Raw genomic sequence first — 18,522 nt, forward strand, 5'->3', positions numbered from 1 at the left:
CGTAATAATTCAATAATCATTGAAAAAGTACTTACAGGTACCTTCTTAGAGTCAACACTCAATCACCACCATAGGTGTATTGGTAATGGTACCACCTACTACGCAGCGATGGAAGTTCTCTTAAATCTATCAACCTAAAACACACAAGCTAACCTGTGTACGCACACAATGAAGGAGACTGATAACACCCAAAACAGCTACAAATTCAACCGCTCTGCATGTTCTACAAACATTTCTCATATTCTAACACCACTTTAATACATGTGGACTGGACTTTAGGGTCACAAAACTTGATGTAGCTGTAACGCACAAAGAGGATTCCACCAGAGAGAAATGTTTAGCAGGAACAGCGTCCACTTTCTGAGGCTCAATACCGCTCACAACTGCAGTTACAAAGCTGCCCGTTTTCTGGGAGGATGAGAGAAGGAAAAAAAAAAACAAACCAAGAACTGCAGAACTCAGTCCTAATTTAATCCTAGAAATATAAATTAATATATCAAGTAACCTTAATGAAATAAAAATCATATCTTTATAATTCTACTATAAACAGAAAATAATTTCATCATAAATAGAATAATAATACAATTCTATTCTAATTTTCTTCTTCACCTAGACCCAACACCTATCTATCTGCAATATCACTTGAGGAGTGGATAGAATCAACTGTAATACAGCCTAAGATTTCTGATGTCTTAAATAGTGAGTGCCAAAACCACCCCATCTGTTCCACTTAACAAATCCCTGACACGTAAGTCCCTGCCTACATGTGTCCTTGTCACAGTTGGAAAGCCTTCACCCACTATAGAAATATTACTACTGTCATAACCAGGGCCAGTGTACGAGCTCATGACAACGCACCATAACGAAGCACGGGACTTTCAGTGCTAATGGATCTACCTGGTAAGATTACGTAAAGCAAACACCCCATACTCAAATGTGTTCAATGCCTTGATCTTGTTTTGTTAGATATGAGCCAAAAGACAACATCAGAATACACCTGCCTTCGCTTCTTGCTGTGCAGTTGTTGACGAAACACTGTGACCTTTCTTTTAGCTGCACTGCCTGTCAGGCCTGTTCAGAATAAATCTGAGTTCAGATACAAACTTAAAGATTGACACTCTTTAGTGCTGGTTTTAGTTGGAATAGAGTTAGTTTTCCTCATAGCAGCCAGCACTGTTTTCACTTGCATCACTTATCTTTCTTGGGTTCTATTTCTCTGGTATTTTCCTTTTAATTACATTTTCTTTTAATCATTGTTATTCTTTTCATTACTATTTTATTTTATTTCCCCTATTAATCTGCTTTTAACTCAACCCACGAGTTTGCTCACTTTTACGTTCCTGATTCTCATCCCCGAGCCCGCTGGAAGGGAGCAAATGAGTGTCCATGTGGTGCTTATCTGCTGGCTGGAGTTAAACCACAACACGAATGCAGAATTTGCTGGACACTTCTACATTTAAAACTCTCTGTAATTCTTTTTCCCCATAAAATGTTAGGGAATGTGGAAGGAAAACAATGTAAGCAGCCAAGTAGGAGACACACAAAATTGCCACTTGTGCTCTTCTCTCAGTATTTTTGCAGAACATGGCTCCAAACCTTACACTACTTCCAGTTCAGCTCTGCTGCCTGCATTGCTTCTAGAACTTCATGAAGAGTGGTGTTACCCAGCTATGAACAAGTATGGAAACATTGAAGGTCAGGTTGGAAGGGGCCTTTGAGCATCCGGATCCATTGAAAGGTGTCCCTGCTCACTGCAAGGGGGTTGGACTAGATGGCCTTCATGGTCCATTCCAACCAACTCTCAGGCTGAACTGTGTTATTAAACCACACTCTCATAACCAGCCCATCTTCACAGTGCAATGTACCTAACACCGTATGAGCTTCAGATTAGAATTACAAAATTAATTAGACACACAACGTCTTACCAAAACCACCACTGTGAGCAGTATATCTGTTCTTATTAATTTGTACAGACTGCTGGGTAACAAATCGGACTTTTCTAAAACCTGGGAGGCCCTTTTTTCTCCTTTTCTAAAGTTGCTTCTTTGCATTTTTTATTTCTTTTCAGGTTTTTGAAAACATACAACAGTGAGTCCAGATCTTCCAACAAGCAGCATTAAAACCCAAGACGTGGCTGCTAAGCAGAAGCCTATCATTCTGTTTGTGGTCACCACTGCCTGTTAAATGCTACAACTCCCTGAACTGGTTTTGGATTTTGAAATACAGCGAAGTGCCAACTCAGTCTGGGGTAGCTTCTCAGGGTACCTGGGTTTTGCAAACAGGCTATGCTTCTCCTGTTCATAGAAACATAGCATGTCCCAAGTTGGAAAGGACACACAAGGACCATCAAGTCCAACTCCTGTCTCTGCATAGGACAACCCCAACATTCACACTGTGTGTCTCAGAGCTGGACACCCAAACCCACCCTGAAAATACACTTTTGAAGTTTATAGTTTATTGCTTCAATACACAAAGCTTCTACCTGTAGTGCAGGATTAGGAATGGGCATAGGGGTCATTTTATGCCTCAATGCAGGAGCTGATTTTGGCCTTGGTCTTTTAATCTCTGGCTCTCCAACTCTTTGAAAGCCGATGTCATCTTCACAGGATTTCCTTGAAGAGAGATGAGGGCAGTCAACTCCCTCCTCCCGATAATAGTGCCCAGCATTCCTGCTGCGCCCCTTGAGAGGAGCAGAGTCCTGTTTAAGTGCCAAAGAAACTGGAGCTTGGGCAGTGGCTGGGCTGGTGGGTGGCGATCCAGTTGTTACTGTAGACTCTGATGCAGAGCTTGCCTGCTGTTTATGTTTAAATTTGATAGAGTCACTTCTCTTGGGAGGAGTTGGAGGAGTTGAAGCCACTTCAGCTTTTGATGGCTGCGGTGAATGGCCTGTCACCTGATTAGGGGAAAGGTACTCCAGTTTGGGAGGAGTCGGCGGCCTTTTGAAAGTATCAGGGTCAAAGATAGATTTCCTTTGTTTGGGCTTTTTGTAAACAGAGAACTTTTCTGTTTCTGTTGTTGAGATATTAACCATGACTTTTGGCCAGGTACCACCACTGTGCTTAGTTCCATGCCCTTTGTCAAGCGTGGCCTCAACCATCATACAGTCAGCTCCTGCAGGCTCGTAAGGCAGCCTCCTGTTGTCCAAGTCAACAGCTCCATAGCCTTGGTCCCCGTACGTCTCCGGGCTGAAGGAGCTGAGACTGTTTTCTGAATTACTGTGGCAGCTGTGCACTGTGCTCCTGTGAGAGTCTGTGCACAACGTGGTACTAGGGAAAGGTTTGTGATCGCAAAATGAGCCACTGCTCTGATCGCTCTGGTCCTTCTTGCCATCCATGATGTCTGGACTGAAAATGTCAGTCTGAGTTGAGCTGTTGAGCTTCAGATTTCGTTTATTTTGGGCTTGTATCTCGGATGTGTGAACCCTACAGTTGGATATTTTCTCAGGATCCTTCAGGTTTTCAAATATATTTTGACCACTCCAAGATGAACTCTGAGGAAAAACCTAAAACACAAACCACATGTGATAACTTAGTATTAGGGTTGATCTTTGTTTAAGGTGAGGCATATTCCAGACTTGTTGATTTACCCATACCTGAATGTAGACCCAGATACGTATAGATACAGTTGGGAAAGGTTTAATAAGATCTTACACATTCAAAGCAGAGAACATCAGAGAAAATGAAGCTCCACAGGGTGGCAGAAGCACCGAACTGACAGTGAAGGGACCTAGATTATACTTCTGCCTCTACTAAGTGATGCTAATAAGTCATCTTTCATTGCCCATTCACCCTCAAAACTTTCATCTTTTTACCGTCTTAAAAACTCAAGCTCTCTGGAGATGGAATTATCACCCACAAAGCCCGTGTGACAGGCCCAGCATAACAGGATTCTTCAATATGCAAACTAGAATAATATTTTTACAGCGATAAGGCTGCAAAAGGAAGCCTTGTACTTAATCCTCCTGACAGCCAGAGTTCCGTCTTCTGCACAACTCCCTCCTGGCTAGCAGCAATCCCTTTTGTAGTCAGGAGGCAGTTTGCCTTTCATGTACAAAACTGCTGCAGCTTTGAAGCAGAAACAAAGAAGAAAGAAGCAATTGTGCCAGGAGTCATTTCACGTGACCAGCAAACAAATGGGAAACAAGTAAAGGCAAGAAATAAGATTCATTTCCTACCAGATGCCACAATAGCTTTACTTTGGCAATAACTGCTGAGTGTTCATTTGCAATCTACTTTTAGTACTTTCATGTGGTGATATATTCATTTTTTCCTATACTCTTCACTGTCCAATGAAAATAATTCTGCATAAGTTCAAGAAAATTCTGCAAATTTAGCTTGTCCTACTCACCTTCATGAGGGACAGCGTAAGGGAATCCCGACAGTTGCGTAGCAGAGCTTCACATTCAGTAAGCGATTTGTTATCTAGTGCAATGCCATTGATCTACACACAAAAAAACCATGACAGACAGCTGTAAACCAAGGGCAGCAGCCAGGAAGCGTCTTAAGGTGGCATCTTTAAGACAGGAAAACCACTTCAGGTATACACAGCTGAAGTCTGGTTGACCTTGTCCTGTCTTTTTCCATTTTTCACTAAAAAACAAGCCTTCTAACTCCAATTTTGCTGTTCCTCGTGGAGATTAAGCATAATGACACTTGTTTCATTACATCAGACTCTGCAGTAGTACATGGACAGGAACCACCATCCCTTCCACAGCTCATACACCTGACAGATCCTTTGAGGCTGCAAACCCACACATGGAAAAACGTCCCCTCCAGAAGGATAATACCTGTGGTACCGCCATTTAAAAGACAAAACCCCTTTCATCCAGCCATGGGAGGGCTTTTTGGAATTGACCTTTCCTATTACACATAAAAATAACAATTATCATTATATACAAGCTAAGAGTGTGCAGTAAATCTGTGTCTCTGCCAAAAATTCTCTTATGAACTACGTCTAGCAAATAATTTGCACATTTTATTAATCACTCAGCCTACAAACACACTGATTTATACTAAATACTTAGTGAATATACAGAAAGAAGGTAATACAGAGGAAGTAAAAAACTAACCGGAAAGTTGTTAAATAGTATCATCAATGATAACCCTTTAAACTAGATGAAAACAAAATAGGAGAAAGTATTCAGAAGACTTACAGCAATTATTCTATCTCCCACAGTGAGGGAACCCTCTTTGGCAGCTGGGCTTCCGGGCACAACAGCAGCAACAAATACTCCATTTTCTAGACTGACCCCACTATCTGAAATACACACACAAAGAAAAGAATTGATTCCTGCAACTCAAATACCTTCCTCAAACAGCATGTCTGCCCTGCCTGTATGAGAAATAAACAGAACTACCAAACCAACTGAACTTCAATTTCTGAAAACCTTTTTAAAGAAACACAGTGTGGGACAAACAGGGACTTGGATATCCTGAGATTAAATATAACCACACAAAGCTGGGGTGATCGATGGGTTTAACATCCTTGTTTAGACTGCCACTAACACTCCAGAGAGGCACCTGACTAGAACTGAGTATTAAAGACAAAGAACAAGAACAAAAAGGAAAACCTGTACTTAAAAAATAAGGTTATAACTATCATTGGCATTCTGAGTTTGCTAAAAACAATCTCTAACCAGGAGGATGTAACAGTTAAGTGGGATTTCAGCAGAGACTCAGAACATGTGCTTTTAAGCCAAGCCATTTCTGGCTGCAGAAACCATTTCCATCCCTCCTTTACAGCCATTACCTTTATGTCCGGAAACATTGATGTGAAGAGGTGTTATCACTCGGCCACCTAAGGACTTCCTCCTTCGAACCACCATGTTAATAACACCACCTCCATTTAGAACAGCTTTTATCACTTGCTTTTTATCCTTATTAGTAAGATCCACATCATTTATCTTCAGCAGCCAGTCATTCACTCTGATAGATGAACAGTAACAAGCAGGTCAGTGTTCTAAGTATACTTTGCTGGATGCAGCACATTAATAACATTCATGACAAGGAATGTAATAGAGCTGTTCTCAATATACTAATCTCTAATTATCTGGAATTCTCTGTTCTTGAAAAAGCATAAAACAGCAGCTACATGAAAATCAGGACTTCCAGTCTGTACTTTATTAGCAAAAGTATATCCTCAAATCTCTAATGAGTACTCATTTTAAAGCAGCTCTTTGGTAGAGGAGAGTTATTAAAAACATCCTGTTGACACCGAGAACAGGAGTAGGTTCCAAATCACCCCTTGTTCTACTCTCCTTTTCCCCACCCTACCCCGACAGCTCACCCTCAGGTGAGCTCTCAGGCTGAGAGAGTTGCGGTTGTTCAGCCTGGAGCAGAGAAGGCTTCAGGGAAAACTTAGAGCAGCTTCGAGTACTGAAAGTGGCTACACAAAAGCTGGGGAGGGATTTTTACAAGGGCATATAGTGATAGGACAAGGGGGAGTGGCATTTTAATTGGAAGGGGGTAGATTTAGATTGGACATTAGGAAGAAATTCTTTACTATGAGGGTGGTGAGGCAGGGGCCCATGTTGCCCTGCAAAGTTGTGACTGTCCCAATCCCGGAGGTGTTCAAGGCCAGGTTGGATGAGGCTTTGAGCAACATGATGCAGTGGGAGGTGTCCCTGTCCACAGCAAGGGGCTGGAACTGGATGGGCTTTAAGGTCTCTTCCAACCCAAACAATATGATGAGTCTGGGATACTGCATCTTCCCCAAAATTTAAATAAAAAGGTAAAAGTTTGAGGAGATAATAAACAGAGTAGGTGAGAGACGGAGTAATGAAACCATTTCAAATGGTTTTAAAGGTTTTAAGGGATGGGTCAAACTGTTAAATTTCTGCAATGTTTTTAGGCATCGGTCTTCTCCATGTGATTTCCCAACTAACATTCGTATTACACACAATCAATGACAAAGAGCTTTAAAAAAATGAGAAAAAATGAAGACAATTTACAATATGCTCATGTTTAGTTTATTATAATCAACAAAAGACAAGTATCTTCCAAAGTCAAACCCTACCTTAACCGGCCATCAGCGATACTTCCTTTGTCTACTTTGGTAACAAAGATTCCACAGTCTCCGGGGAGGTATGGCTCATTCACACCTTCTGCCACATCAAAACCAAGTGCTTTCAAGTCCATATCATCCTAATAAAAGTTATTAACTAGTTATTAATAGTTATTAACTGCACTGGAAAACATTGTGCTGCTGTCTGTTAGCAAGAGGCATTACTGTGTGTTTGTACCATGCACTTACAGTTACAGGGTACCCACTCTATGCAAGCTTTTATATATAGTATTTCAATATATAAGCTGCCAAATCCATTATTTAGTATGCATCTTCTGGCATTAGAATGATCCTTCTCTCTCAGATTAAGTTTGAAATAATAGGGGAGCTTCACCAAAGAGGGACAGGAAAGCAGAAGAGTGTGCGAGAAAGCACCTTCAGGGACAGATAAACAGTTTTAAGGTAAGGTGATGGACGCATAATGAGAGAACAAGGATGTGTTCCCCAAAAATTGGTGTAACCTGGGGAAAAAACAATTGTGAAGGTAAGGAAACAACACTGTGTCTTAGTGATGAACTCAGAAAAATGTTCCCTTTCATACGGCTACAGACCAGAATTAAACAGAAAGAAGAAAACAGAAGGAAGGAAAGCTCTCACATTATGGGGACTATTTCTAAGTACAGATTAGAGGTGAAATTCTATCAGCCCTGGTACAAAGCAGATCATCTTTGATGTGAAAAGCGATCAACTTTGTTAGCAAATCTGTCATTGAAACAAACATGGAAATCTAAAACATGCAAAAATATGTATATTTACCAGAAATTAAATTGATCCAAACCTGACAAAAATATACTATAATCCTTATGATTCTTCCAAGTATTTTACATAAGAAAAAAGTTCGGAGGGAAGAGCATGGGCCCGCCATAAAATAAAGATTGAGTTAGAGCCTTGGAGCTGAAAAGTGAATATTACTTTTCTCAGTTTGGAGCTGAGTGATTACGTAGAACACAAGCTTACAAAGACAGGTAAAGCTGAAGCACAAATAAAAGGATTTAAATGTATTCAACTTGATAATCTCCATGCTGGAATTCAACCACTGGTAGGTCAGCAAGGATTTTCCCATGTATCTAATCAAGATTGGCACAATATTATTATTTTAATACGATAGCAGCAAGACAAAGTCTACACATTTGACCTCAAACACTGAGAACAATCTTTGAAGTAAAGAGTGACTAAACAGTTCCACAGGAATTGAAAATTGTTCAGGCTGCTAACTCATTTTCTAGGCAATGGAAGAGCAAATTTGTTAATTATCAGTTAAAAAGGAGAAGATAGCAATGCACAAAATCCAAGGAAGGAGGAGCTGGTCAAGAGAGATGAAGAAGCACGGTGAAAGAGGAATTGTTATCCCACAAAGAATTGATAGACAGTGGTCCTGAGGGATCAGCATTGGCATTCAGTTCACATAGTCTTTTCAACTGACGTATTTCAACATCTAGTAATGTTCTGTGTATCTAAAAAGGAACGTACTAGTGATTCTGCCTGGATGCGTTACCAGAACACAGACAGATTGGAAGTGCGTATAAAAGATGACCCCAAATACTGCAGTAAAATAAAAGGGATTTAATTCGACAGCAATACATCACAAACTTTGTCATTCAGGAATGAGAAATAAATTCTGGTAGATGCAGAAGCTGTTATAAACGAAACACAATCTGGAAGACCACCTGTGTGTTCTATGGGGTGAAGAAAATTAACTATTAGTAAACAATCCAATGTGTCAGCCAAAAATTTAAAACAGAAGAGCATACAAGGCTTGCATGCAGAGTAGCAGAATAAGAATTCCAGGCTACAATGAAGAAGAATAAAATTAAATAAAGCGAAGTACTACTAGGAAAATGAAGGAATGTAGAGGTTATTCGGAAAGCTAAACCTAAGAACTTTATTTAATATGCCAAAATGGAAAAGGCATTTAACTCCCACTGCAGACAAGGAATGGAAATCAACATCTCCTTTCATCTCAGATTTTTAAGCTTAAGGGCACTGTTTCCCTCAAGTATATGTTCATCATGAATAAATAACTTTTAATACTTAAAAATTTCTAACCATCAAATCCCAGCAAAAGTAGGAAGAAATAAGTTCATGTAAAAGATTTGCTATTTTCTGCATAGATTTAAAGTGATGCTTCCTGTAAGAGCAGAGGACTAGGCTCTCTGATATCAGTGTTTCCATCACATCTCAAGTTCTGGCTGCCTAATTCATTGCAGGAATGGCAGTGCTTACTAGCTTTAAAAATGTTAAATGATTAACTTATATCATTTTTATAGTTCATGGGCCTGGGGACCTTGTAAAATCAGATGAAGGAGATATTTTTATTTTTAATTAATATGAAGAAAAACACAAAGTTTATGCTTAACAGCTTGGTTTTATCAAGTACTTTCATCTAGACACAACCACACTCACTGCATATTTGTGTGCAGTTCCTAGCACAATAAAGAACTAAAAAAAATACAGATTAGAGCTATATTTAATCATACCTCGCATCAAAATGCTATAATTGACCCCAAAACGATCTAACACATAACACAATAGTTTGCGTTCATGACTTACCCTGTCTTTTTCAAATTCCACCACTTCTGTTTCCCATTCCAGAGAATCTGTGTCTATGGCTGAGTCATGGGAACTATGGGCCATCAGCTGACGGAATCTGGCCTCCTTTTCCAACTGATTCTCCATCTTCTCCCTAGGCAAGGGAAATAATTATTTGTAGACACAGACAACTCTTTTAAACAAACTGATACATAATGTTTTCATTGCAAGATACCTTATATTTTGTTTTCTAAATAAAAAAACTCAAGCTGTGCCAAAACTTGCCCCATGTTTCTGTGTTTCCACTGTTCTTGGGCCACTATCTAATTGACTCTCCTTTTCTATATATTGTGCCAACAGAGTCTTACTTTTTTTTTTGCATTATTTTTTACATGATTTGAATGCTCAAGTAGGTTTCTAACGTCTCCAAAATGCATTTAATTTACCCTCTGATAAGCAGTGTGCTCATGATATAGGACACAATAAATACTGACAGGAAAGCCTCTTCCATAACTCATTGAGATTACACGATGCACACCTTTCTTGCATGCATAAGCCAGAGAGAACATAGTTGGGAGGAACTAAATTGCAATCATACCAACCTCAGAGAAGGAATTCCGTATTGCTTATGTGTACTTCCACCGCACAAAGCTAGACGATGTGTACCATTAATAAAATAAAAAGGTTGAGATAGTAAGACTTACGATCCTGCCCATATTTCCACATACAGTATCACGAATACCTGATGCCCACAGCTGTAACAACACAGTTCACTTGCAAAAACAGCTAACAAAGCAAAGCTTTTATCACACACTTCCATGCAGCTGGACTGTTTCTCTAACATACTTCAGTTCCTTCAGTTCACGCACAGCATCATTCTTCTGCTTTCTCATGTCATCCAGATTGCGGAGAGCTTCAGCCAAGTCACTCACAGCCCGGTCTCTCTCCCTCCTTAAGTTGTCACATAGAGTCCTTCAACAGCAAAGAAGTTCCAGTTTATTTACTTAAAAACCTATCTAAACAACACAGCAGTTCCACCACCATTACAAAATTTAAAGCAGCTTCAACAGACCTCTCAAAAAATATGTATAAGGAAGAAAAAACTACACACAATGTGTCCAGATAAAAAACTTCCTGCATCCCTTCCAAAACTTTAATTCTACTTATCTTCTTTAAACTAGCAGAAAAATATTCTGATTTAAGTATTTTCCTGTAGCTCTTTACGTGTGTTTAGAGGCAAATATGTTGGGTACTTTTAGCAAAAGGCAAATAATTATTTGCAGGACTATCGCTATAGCAGGATTCACTATATCACATCATGATTTGTTTTTCCTACACAACAGCACTATCAGGCTCCACAGTATCTACTAGAGACATTTTCTAGGTATAAAAGCTCAAAGCAAAGTATCTTACAAGGTGCCCTCAGCTTTTAGAACCTCCCTCAGTGACAGCTACTGCAGAAGGTGAAGCAAGTGCCAACAAAACCCAGGATAGTCTAGAACTGCAAGGTGACCCAGACAGCACTCATGTATTGCCTAGCATTTGCTTACCGTATACTCTCCCTTTCTGCGACAATCTTATCCCGCTCCTGAAAGGCCCAGTCTCTCCTACACTTGGCCACTTCTGCCTCCTGGACAGCTTCTTTCAGTTCTTGGGACATTGCCTCATATTGTTTCCGAAGCATTTCAATTTCTTTGTTTGCTCTTTCTATGTCTAGGGTAGCAGAATCTTGTATCTAAGGATTAAAAATCACACATATTTTAGGCATTTTTAGGTAAGTATGCACAAACAGCTTTCAGTATATGCGTTACCTGATGTATTCGGTTCTCATTTACTGTCTGATGTTGACCTTGGGATAACCAGATGTACATGTTCACAGTGCAGATGTGTGATTCACCTGGGCCCCTTAACTCTAAAGCACAGCAAAGTGATTCCAAAAAGTTTTGTTTGAATGTTTCTTGCTTTAGCTAAGAACTACTTTCTTCTTTGATTAACTTGTTCCTTTACCATGCTCTGTGTTGAGCAAGCAGTAAGAGAGAATACAGAGAGAATGCTCTCTGTAGGACACACAGAGAACACTCAAGCCAGCTACAATGGTACAGCCCACCACAAACACCAACCCCATGGGCCTGCAAACAATTATTTTGTACTGGTGAAGGGTTGGTATTCAATGAAAAGAGGATGCAAGTTTAATGATGAGAGCAACCCAAACTATCTAGTTTCATATTCAATAGTTTTGTGTTCCTTAGTTATTTCATGAGCATAGAAGTTGCAGTACTGTGCATTTTCATACAATATTATATGTAAGCATTTACAGCCGTACGTGGATCGATGTTCAGTACCACACACAAGACATGAAAGGTGAGGAATTGTAAAAACGTCAACACGGAGACATATATTGTCAGGAAACGTACAGTAAGAATGTGTACAAACTAGAAAATTTAAAATCACAGTTCAATTAACTTCATTCTGAAGTACTAGAAACAGCCAGTGTCCTGAGCAGGTCACAGACAGGACACCCTGTGTTACAGATGGCAACCAGCTTGCCAGCAAGGAAGAAACTGCCCAGGCACCTGCTGCATTACAATATTTTATTTGCTGTGTATTTGCATAAATAGAAACTGAATATAAAGAACGTTTCCTTTCAAATGAGAAGTTCTGTCACTATGTCTTGATGAAGGTAGGTGCCTGTACACACTGGGATTTCAGAACGACTCAGAGTAAAGGGGGAACACACCCAATATGCCCAGACTTTTAATCTCTTCAAAATTAGTGACCCTTTGAAGCTATAGAAAGCATCGTTGTGAAGACTTGCAATACCTGACGGGCTTGGTAATACTCCCGCAGTAGATGGTCTCTCTGGATGATAGCTTCCGTTCTCTCCTTCCTGGCAACATCTCTTTCTTCCTTCACTGTCTCTATATCCTTGCAGGCTTGATCGAGTTCCTTCTGGGCCTCAGCTTTGTCCTTCACTTCGTGACAGTATTTTTCCAGCAGCTCATTCCTCTCACAAATGGCTCGATCTCTTTCTACCAGAGCAGAGTTTAGCTCCTAAAACAAGATCCATTGTTGGCAGAAGGTTAAGTACAGAAGGAAACAGTTCATCTTTCCAACTGGATACACACTGACACCTTAAAAGCCTCCAGAGTTTACCACTAATGCACTGAAAAACAGGAACAGAAAGGACTGTGCTCACAGTAAGCACAAGCAAGTACTAGCAAAGAATATTAAATGTGGTATTAAAGATATCAGAACATCACAATAGCATAGCGCTGTGTCAAAAGGAAGCGACAATCGCACGGTTCTGAGGAACCTAAATGAGGGAAGGTTATTAACCAGTCAGACTCGGTGTTGTAAAAAAGCATTTTTTAAGCAACTGGATTTCACAGGACTGAAATAATTTAGACAACCTAGTTAGAAGTATCTCAGAGCTTCCTCATGAGTTTTAAAGGGACGTTAAAGTCATGTGCCAGTATGATACCAAAGTGCAAAGATCAAACTACATGACACTGTAAAGCAGAATGACGTTTTATTAAATATGGAATTCAACTCCATCATAATAAAAAAGATGAGGCAAAAGTAGCTTTAGAATATGTAGCTCTGCCCTTTCAAAACAGTTTAAACTAGGCTTGCTACTGGAAGGACGTGGCAGTAAAACAGCTAAATTTCATGCCACTACATTTCTACATAGTCCAACTCTCTAGAGGCTTTCAGCCCATGGCAACAAAGAAGTCCTTCTTGGTATAGCCACCTCCAGCTGGAAACTATTGATGTTTTGATCTCAAAAAAATTAGCTGAGACAGCTGTTATTGAAAAGAAAAGGAAGGAAAGGGTCCAAACACTTAAAGACAGAAAGACACTATGTCAAAAATGGGATGAGAGCAGATGGCCTCAAATAGCACCAGGGGAGGTTTAGATTGGATATCAAGAAAAAATTCTGTACTAGGAAGACCAGTGAAGCACTGGAAGAGGCTGCCCAGGGCAGTGGTGGAGTCTCCTTCCCTGGAGGGATTAATTCAAAAAGCATGTAGCTGCGGCACCTAAGGACATGGTGGTGTTGGGCTGATGGCTGGACTAGATGAACTTAGAGGTCTTTTCCAACCTCAATGATTCTATGATTCCATTCTATTTTCCTCAACAATCCACACGGAATAAGACTATTGAAAGCACAGAAGATGATTGCATTTTTGCTGCACTAACATAGCTGTTTTTGAGCTACACCATCTAATTAAGGCCAGTTAGGCTTTTACAACAGTTCTGCGATGGCATTAAAACAGATATTTTTGCTGCAGAGTAACAGACGAGTCATAGAATTAATGACTCACTCTGTGAACTTTAAACATCGCAGTGCAGCGCAATTACCGGAGCACTCCAGTTTTTTCAACATCAGTAAGAGCTTCTGTTGCTCAGCACTTCTGAAGAGAGAAATCCCTAAGCCATCTGGTGGTGCAGACAAGTTTTAGTGCTGGAAATGATGTTTGGCACAGCTTAACTCTAGTCTGTATAAAATGTGCTTTCAAGTGTGTGTATAAAGCTTACACAAAAGTAATTTGCAGCATGCAAATAACTGAGCTTTGATGCTTTTCGGATATTCTGTGAAGGTGATGACAAATCTAATGTAGCATGGCATTACCAGACAGTTGAGGGAGGGGACTGCCCCACTCTGCACTGCACTGGTGCAGCCCCACCTTCAATACCACTGGGTGCCGTTTCGGATGCCACAGGACAAAATGGATGTGAAGCTACTGGAGAGCATCCAGGGGAGGCCACAAAGCTGGTGAAGGGTTTAGAGGGGAAGCCATAAAAGAAGTGGCTGAAGTCACTTGGTCTGTTCAGCTTGGAGAACAGGAGACCAAGGGGAGACCTCATCATGGTCTGCAGCTTCCTCACAGGGGAAGGAGAAGCAGACACTGATCTCTTCTCTCTGGAGACAAATGATAGGACCCAAGAGAATGGTAGGAAGATGAGCCATGGGAGGGTGAGGTTGGATATTAGGAAAAGGTTCTTCCCCCAGAGGGTGTGGAGCGCTGGATCAGCTCCCCACGGAAGCAGTCATGGGACCAAACCTGACAATATTGCAGAAGGATTTGCCCAATGCCCTCAGCCACACAGTGTTGAATGTTGGGGTTGTTCCATGCAGGGACAGCAGTGGGACTCGATGATCCTTGTGGGTCCCTTCCAACTCAGGACATTTTTGATTCTATGACTCTATGCAGCAGAGACGAAAGTCACCCCAATATCAAGGCAAAACTCTCCAAAAGCCCTTCTTTAAACAGGAATTTACAGTTCTTGAAGGTAATTGTAAAGAACACACTGTGCCAAAATCCATTCCATTATGCATGATATAAACTCCATAAACAAAAGCAACCGTTGCCTCCAGCGGTCAGCAGAAAAATTTCACCTCCACCTTTTTTCCAGGACATTTGCACAAGATCACACCATGACAGCACAGGGCAACATGCCATCTGGTGCTCATCAAAATCGCTTCTGTTCGGAAACACCACAGTGGCTTGGTTTGATGAACGATTTGGAATTTGTGAACAACTCACATGTTTGAGGGAAGATCTCTCCTTGGAATACAGTGCAATAACCTCTCACAGGATAAAACACGACAGTTAAGTTAAACAGAGGGGAAAGCTGACCACCACTGAGGTGAAATATGATGTTCTTTAATATTTGCTGGAGCAAAAGATGATGCCAAACAAAACCACCAGTGGGCAAAGAAAGGGGGCAATCTGTAACACCTGATCTCTGGTTTTGAGTGGTCAAACTCACTAGAACTTAACCCAAAACCACCCATACCAGAAAATCCTGAGATTTCTTCTATTGTCTCTAAATGCCAGACAACGATTCCATTTTGGATGTCAATTAACCCATTCTGTTTGGGCAGGTGAAGTTTAAGGATCTAACTAAGAGACTGACTGACATCTGCAGTAACTGCTCACAATCTAATGCTTCAAAATCAACTTGTTCTCCGTTTGACTTGCCTTCGCATTTCCTCCAGACACAAAAGGTAAGCTAGCAAGCACAAGCTTTACAAAAGAAATAAGGTTTAAAGTGATCAATTTGGATTCAGCGCTGTTCCAACCAGTCAGTGGGGTGTATGTAACAGGGCACTTCAAGCTGCTGTACAGAGGGAAAGCCAAGAGCACCAAGTTACATCTCAGCAAGCAGCTACACCTTTCAGGATATTACATTCAAGTGAATGTATGACTTGATCAACATGTGTTTTCATTCTTTCAAACATTTGCTCTTCCCAGCATTAGAGAATGCCTTCTGCACAGGATGTGGCTGCAGCGAGCTGGGATTGTTTGATATAGGCACATACCTGCTCATAAATGCCATGGCTACAGGAAAGGAAAAAAAAGGAACTAGAAGAAAAATCAAAGCATTGCTATTTTACACCTGTAAGTACATTATACAGAGTGTATCACAGAATCGTTTAGGTTGGAAGGGACATCAAAGCCCATCCAGTTCCAACCTCATTGACATGGGCAAGGACACTTCCCACTGGATCAGGTTGCTCAAAGTCCCATCCAACCTGGCCTTGCACACCTCCAGAGATGGAGCATCCACTTCTCTGGGCAACACCAGTGCATCACCACCCTGACAGGAAAAATATTCCTTCCTAATATTTCATCTCAATCTCCCCTCTTTCAGCTTACAGCCATTCCCCTCATCCCTCCACTCCCTAATCAAAAGCCCCTCCCCAGCTCTCCTGGAGTCTCTCTAAGTACTGGAAAGCTTCTATAAGACCACCCCAGAGCCTTCTTTTCTCCAAGCTGAACAACTCCAACTCTCCTAGCTTGTCCTCGCATAGGAGGTGCTCCAGCCCTCAGATCATCTCCATGGCCTCCTCTGGATTCCCTCCAACAGATCTGTGTCCTTCCTGTGCTGAGGACTCCAGAATTGAGCACAGGGCTCCAGGTGAGGTCTCACAATTTCTGCTTTCTGGTGGGCCAGTTCTGGGAGTGAAGAACATTGTGTGCCTGTGCCCTGCCACCACATTACTCAACAATCCCAGGCTCCTTCTGGTTCTTACTCAAACACCCCTTCTAGTCATCGAGGTAGGAGGGAACACCACGTATTTAAACTTGTAATTTCTTGCCCATCAAAGCACTTAGGCAAATTGCTCACAGTGCCACAATGACAGATGTAACAAACCACAGCAGGATGACTTAATGGTGGTTCTCTCCTCACCAGCTACCCTGACTCCACCAAAATCAGTAACAGCCACTTCTGTTGGCTGAATGGCTTTGATCGCAGTAGAACAGGTATGAAACACAGATTAAAACCCCACTCACTGTCAAAGCTAAATTACTCAGCTGACAAATACGCAGGATTGAAAACTATGAGCTCTCAAACCTAGAAGTGGGTTGGTTTTAAGAGTTCTGATGCCGGATGTCACAATCCACATTTTGCTCCTCAGAAATGCTATCATTTAACAAAATCTCCACACTTCAATTTTTCAGAAAAGGCATTTTGTTCAGGTGTAAAGCTGCAAAAAAAGTTATGGCAATGGAATACATTTGCTTGCATCTATTTCAAGCTAAATCAAGTATTTGTAAACCAAAGGGTCCAGTGAATGCATGTCAGCTGAAACAGAGCTGAGCAGCAAATTATGGTTTGGAAATCTTAATGGCATCATTATAGCATGTCTGTGATACAAGCATTTCAAGAACAGATTGCTAAAAACTACACCGCTCTGGTTTCACACGCTTTAAGGCATGCCTGAGTTCTAGTGAAAAGTCTTAAAATTGTCCTCTTTAACATAATGGCAGAAGGAAGGCAGATGAGTAAGAACATGCATGTCAGCACAGGCTTTGCAGAAGTATTTGAGACTACTCTATCATGTACCACCTTAAGTCAGAGTAGATGGCACCCAGTGGTTCCTGTAGAGGTCAGAAGTTCAAAACAGTGAATATTTAGAGCTATGTTGTTGCAGAGGGAATTACTTGAAAAGGCACAGAGGACTAACTCAATAAAAGAAGGATCTACAACCAGTAGTAGAGAATTAAGTCGAGTGAAGAGCAAAATTCTCAGCCAAAACATCAGTATGGAATTCCCTCTTTGCAGCGCATTCCAATTTTCCATCAACTGACCACACATTTCTGATTCCAGCATCAATGTTTACCACTTTCCCTTCCCTGCAGAAACAATAGGTCAGTACCTGTCTTAAAGCTTCCATCTCTTCACTGGCTACTCTCTTCTCCGAAGAAGTGTTCTTCAGTTTAGACTCCGCCAGCTCCAGCTCTGTTTGAAGTTTATCTACCTCTTTAATTACTTGATCTCGTTCACTCATTATGAGGCGGTATTCATTGAAAACTGAATCCCTTTCTTCCTTGTATTTTTCTGCGTCCTTTGTTGCTTTCAGCTGCATTGTTTTAAATCTTGTCACCTCTGACTGCAACCGCTCCATTTCTCTCTGCAGCTCTTTGTTTTGGGCTGTGGCATTGCTGAGTTCCTGCTGTACCGATTCAAATCTAAAAACAAGCAGAAACGCTGGTGAGATGTTTGTTTCTTGTTTCCCTTTCTCATATGTTAAGTATTTGGCTAGATAACCAAGTGCATCCACTGGTAAAAGAAAACCGCAGAGGACTTCTTGGACAATGTTCTCTCAGTGCTGCAAAATAAAAGAGAAACTAATCGTTGCTTTAGGAATATTAGAGAACTTCTTTAAGGAATCAAAAAATAAAAATTGTAAGAAAGTTTAGAATTAGTTTAATTACTAAAAGTAAATTTCTATCAAAGCATTCTAAATAGAATGCAAAACAGTCATTATTTAATAGCACAGGCTTAACCTTATTTATTGTGTTGAGTTCTACTCATCTTAGAAGTTAATTCCTTCTCCCAGCACTCAGACCCAGGCACAGGGGAAAAAGGAAACAAATTCAGGAACTGAAGAAATGCAGAGAAGACTCCAGGGAGACA

The 18,522-nt window shown here is 40.8% G+C and overlaps 1 protein-coding gene across 3 annotated transcripts in view; it reads right to left on the reverse strand.

Moving 5' to 3' along the window:
- DLG5 (discs large MAGUK scaffold protein 5) overlaps positions 1 to 18,522 on the reverse strand; it is a 92,729-nt gene that overhangs the window by 22,356 nt on the left and 51,851 nt on the right. For all 3 annotated transcript variants that reach the window (XM_069864212.1, XM_069864211.1, XM_069864213.1), the window contains exons 7-16: positions 17,762 to 18,074; positions 12,412 to 12,642; positions 11,142 to 11,326; positions 10,438 to 10,563; positions 9,613 to 9,745; positions 7,015 to 7,142; positions 5,749 to 5,924; positions 5,153 to 5,256; positions 4,348 to 4,440; positions 2,483 to 3,502 (exon numbers count right to left, since the gene is read on the reverse strand). In XM_069864212.1, the coding sequence (XP_069720313.1) occupies positions 2,483 to 3,502; positions 4,348 to 4,440; positions 5,153 to 5,256; positions 5,749 to 5,924; positions 7,015 to 7,142; positions 9,613 to 9,745; positions 10,438 to 10,563; positions 11,142 to 11,326; positions 12,412 to 12,642; positions 17,762 to 18,074 (2,509 nt within the window). The remainder of the gene's footprint in view (positions 1 to 2,482; positions 3,503 to 4,347; positions 4,441 to 5,152; positions 5,257 to 5,748; positions 5,925 to 7,014; positions 7,143 to 9,612; positions 9,746 to 10,437; positions 10,564 to 11,141; positions 11,327 to 12,411; positions 12,643 to 17,761; positions 18,075 to 18,522) is intronic.

This window comes from Phaenicophaeus curvirostris, chromosome 9, assembly GCF_032191515.1.
Source record: "Phaenicophaeus curvirostris isolate KB17595 chromosome 9, BPBGC_Pcur_1.0, whole genome shotgun sequence".
Taxonomy (NCBI): Eukaryota; Metazoa; Chordata; class Aves; order Cuculiformes; family Cuculidae; genus Phaenicophaeus; species Phaenicophaeus curvirostris.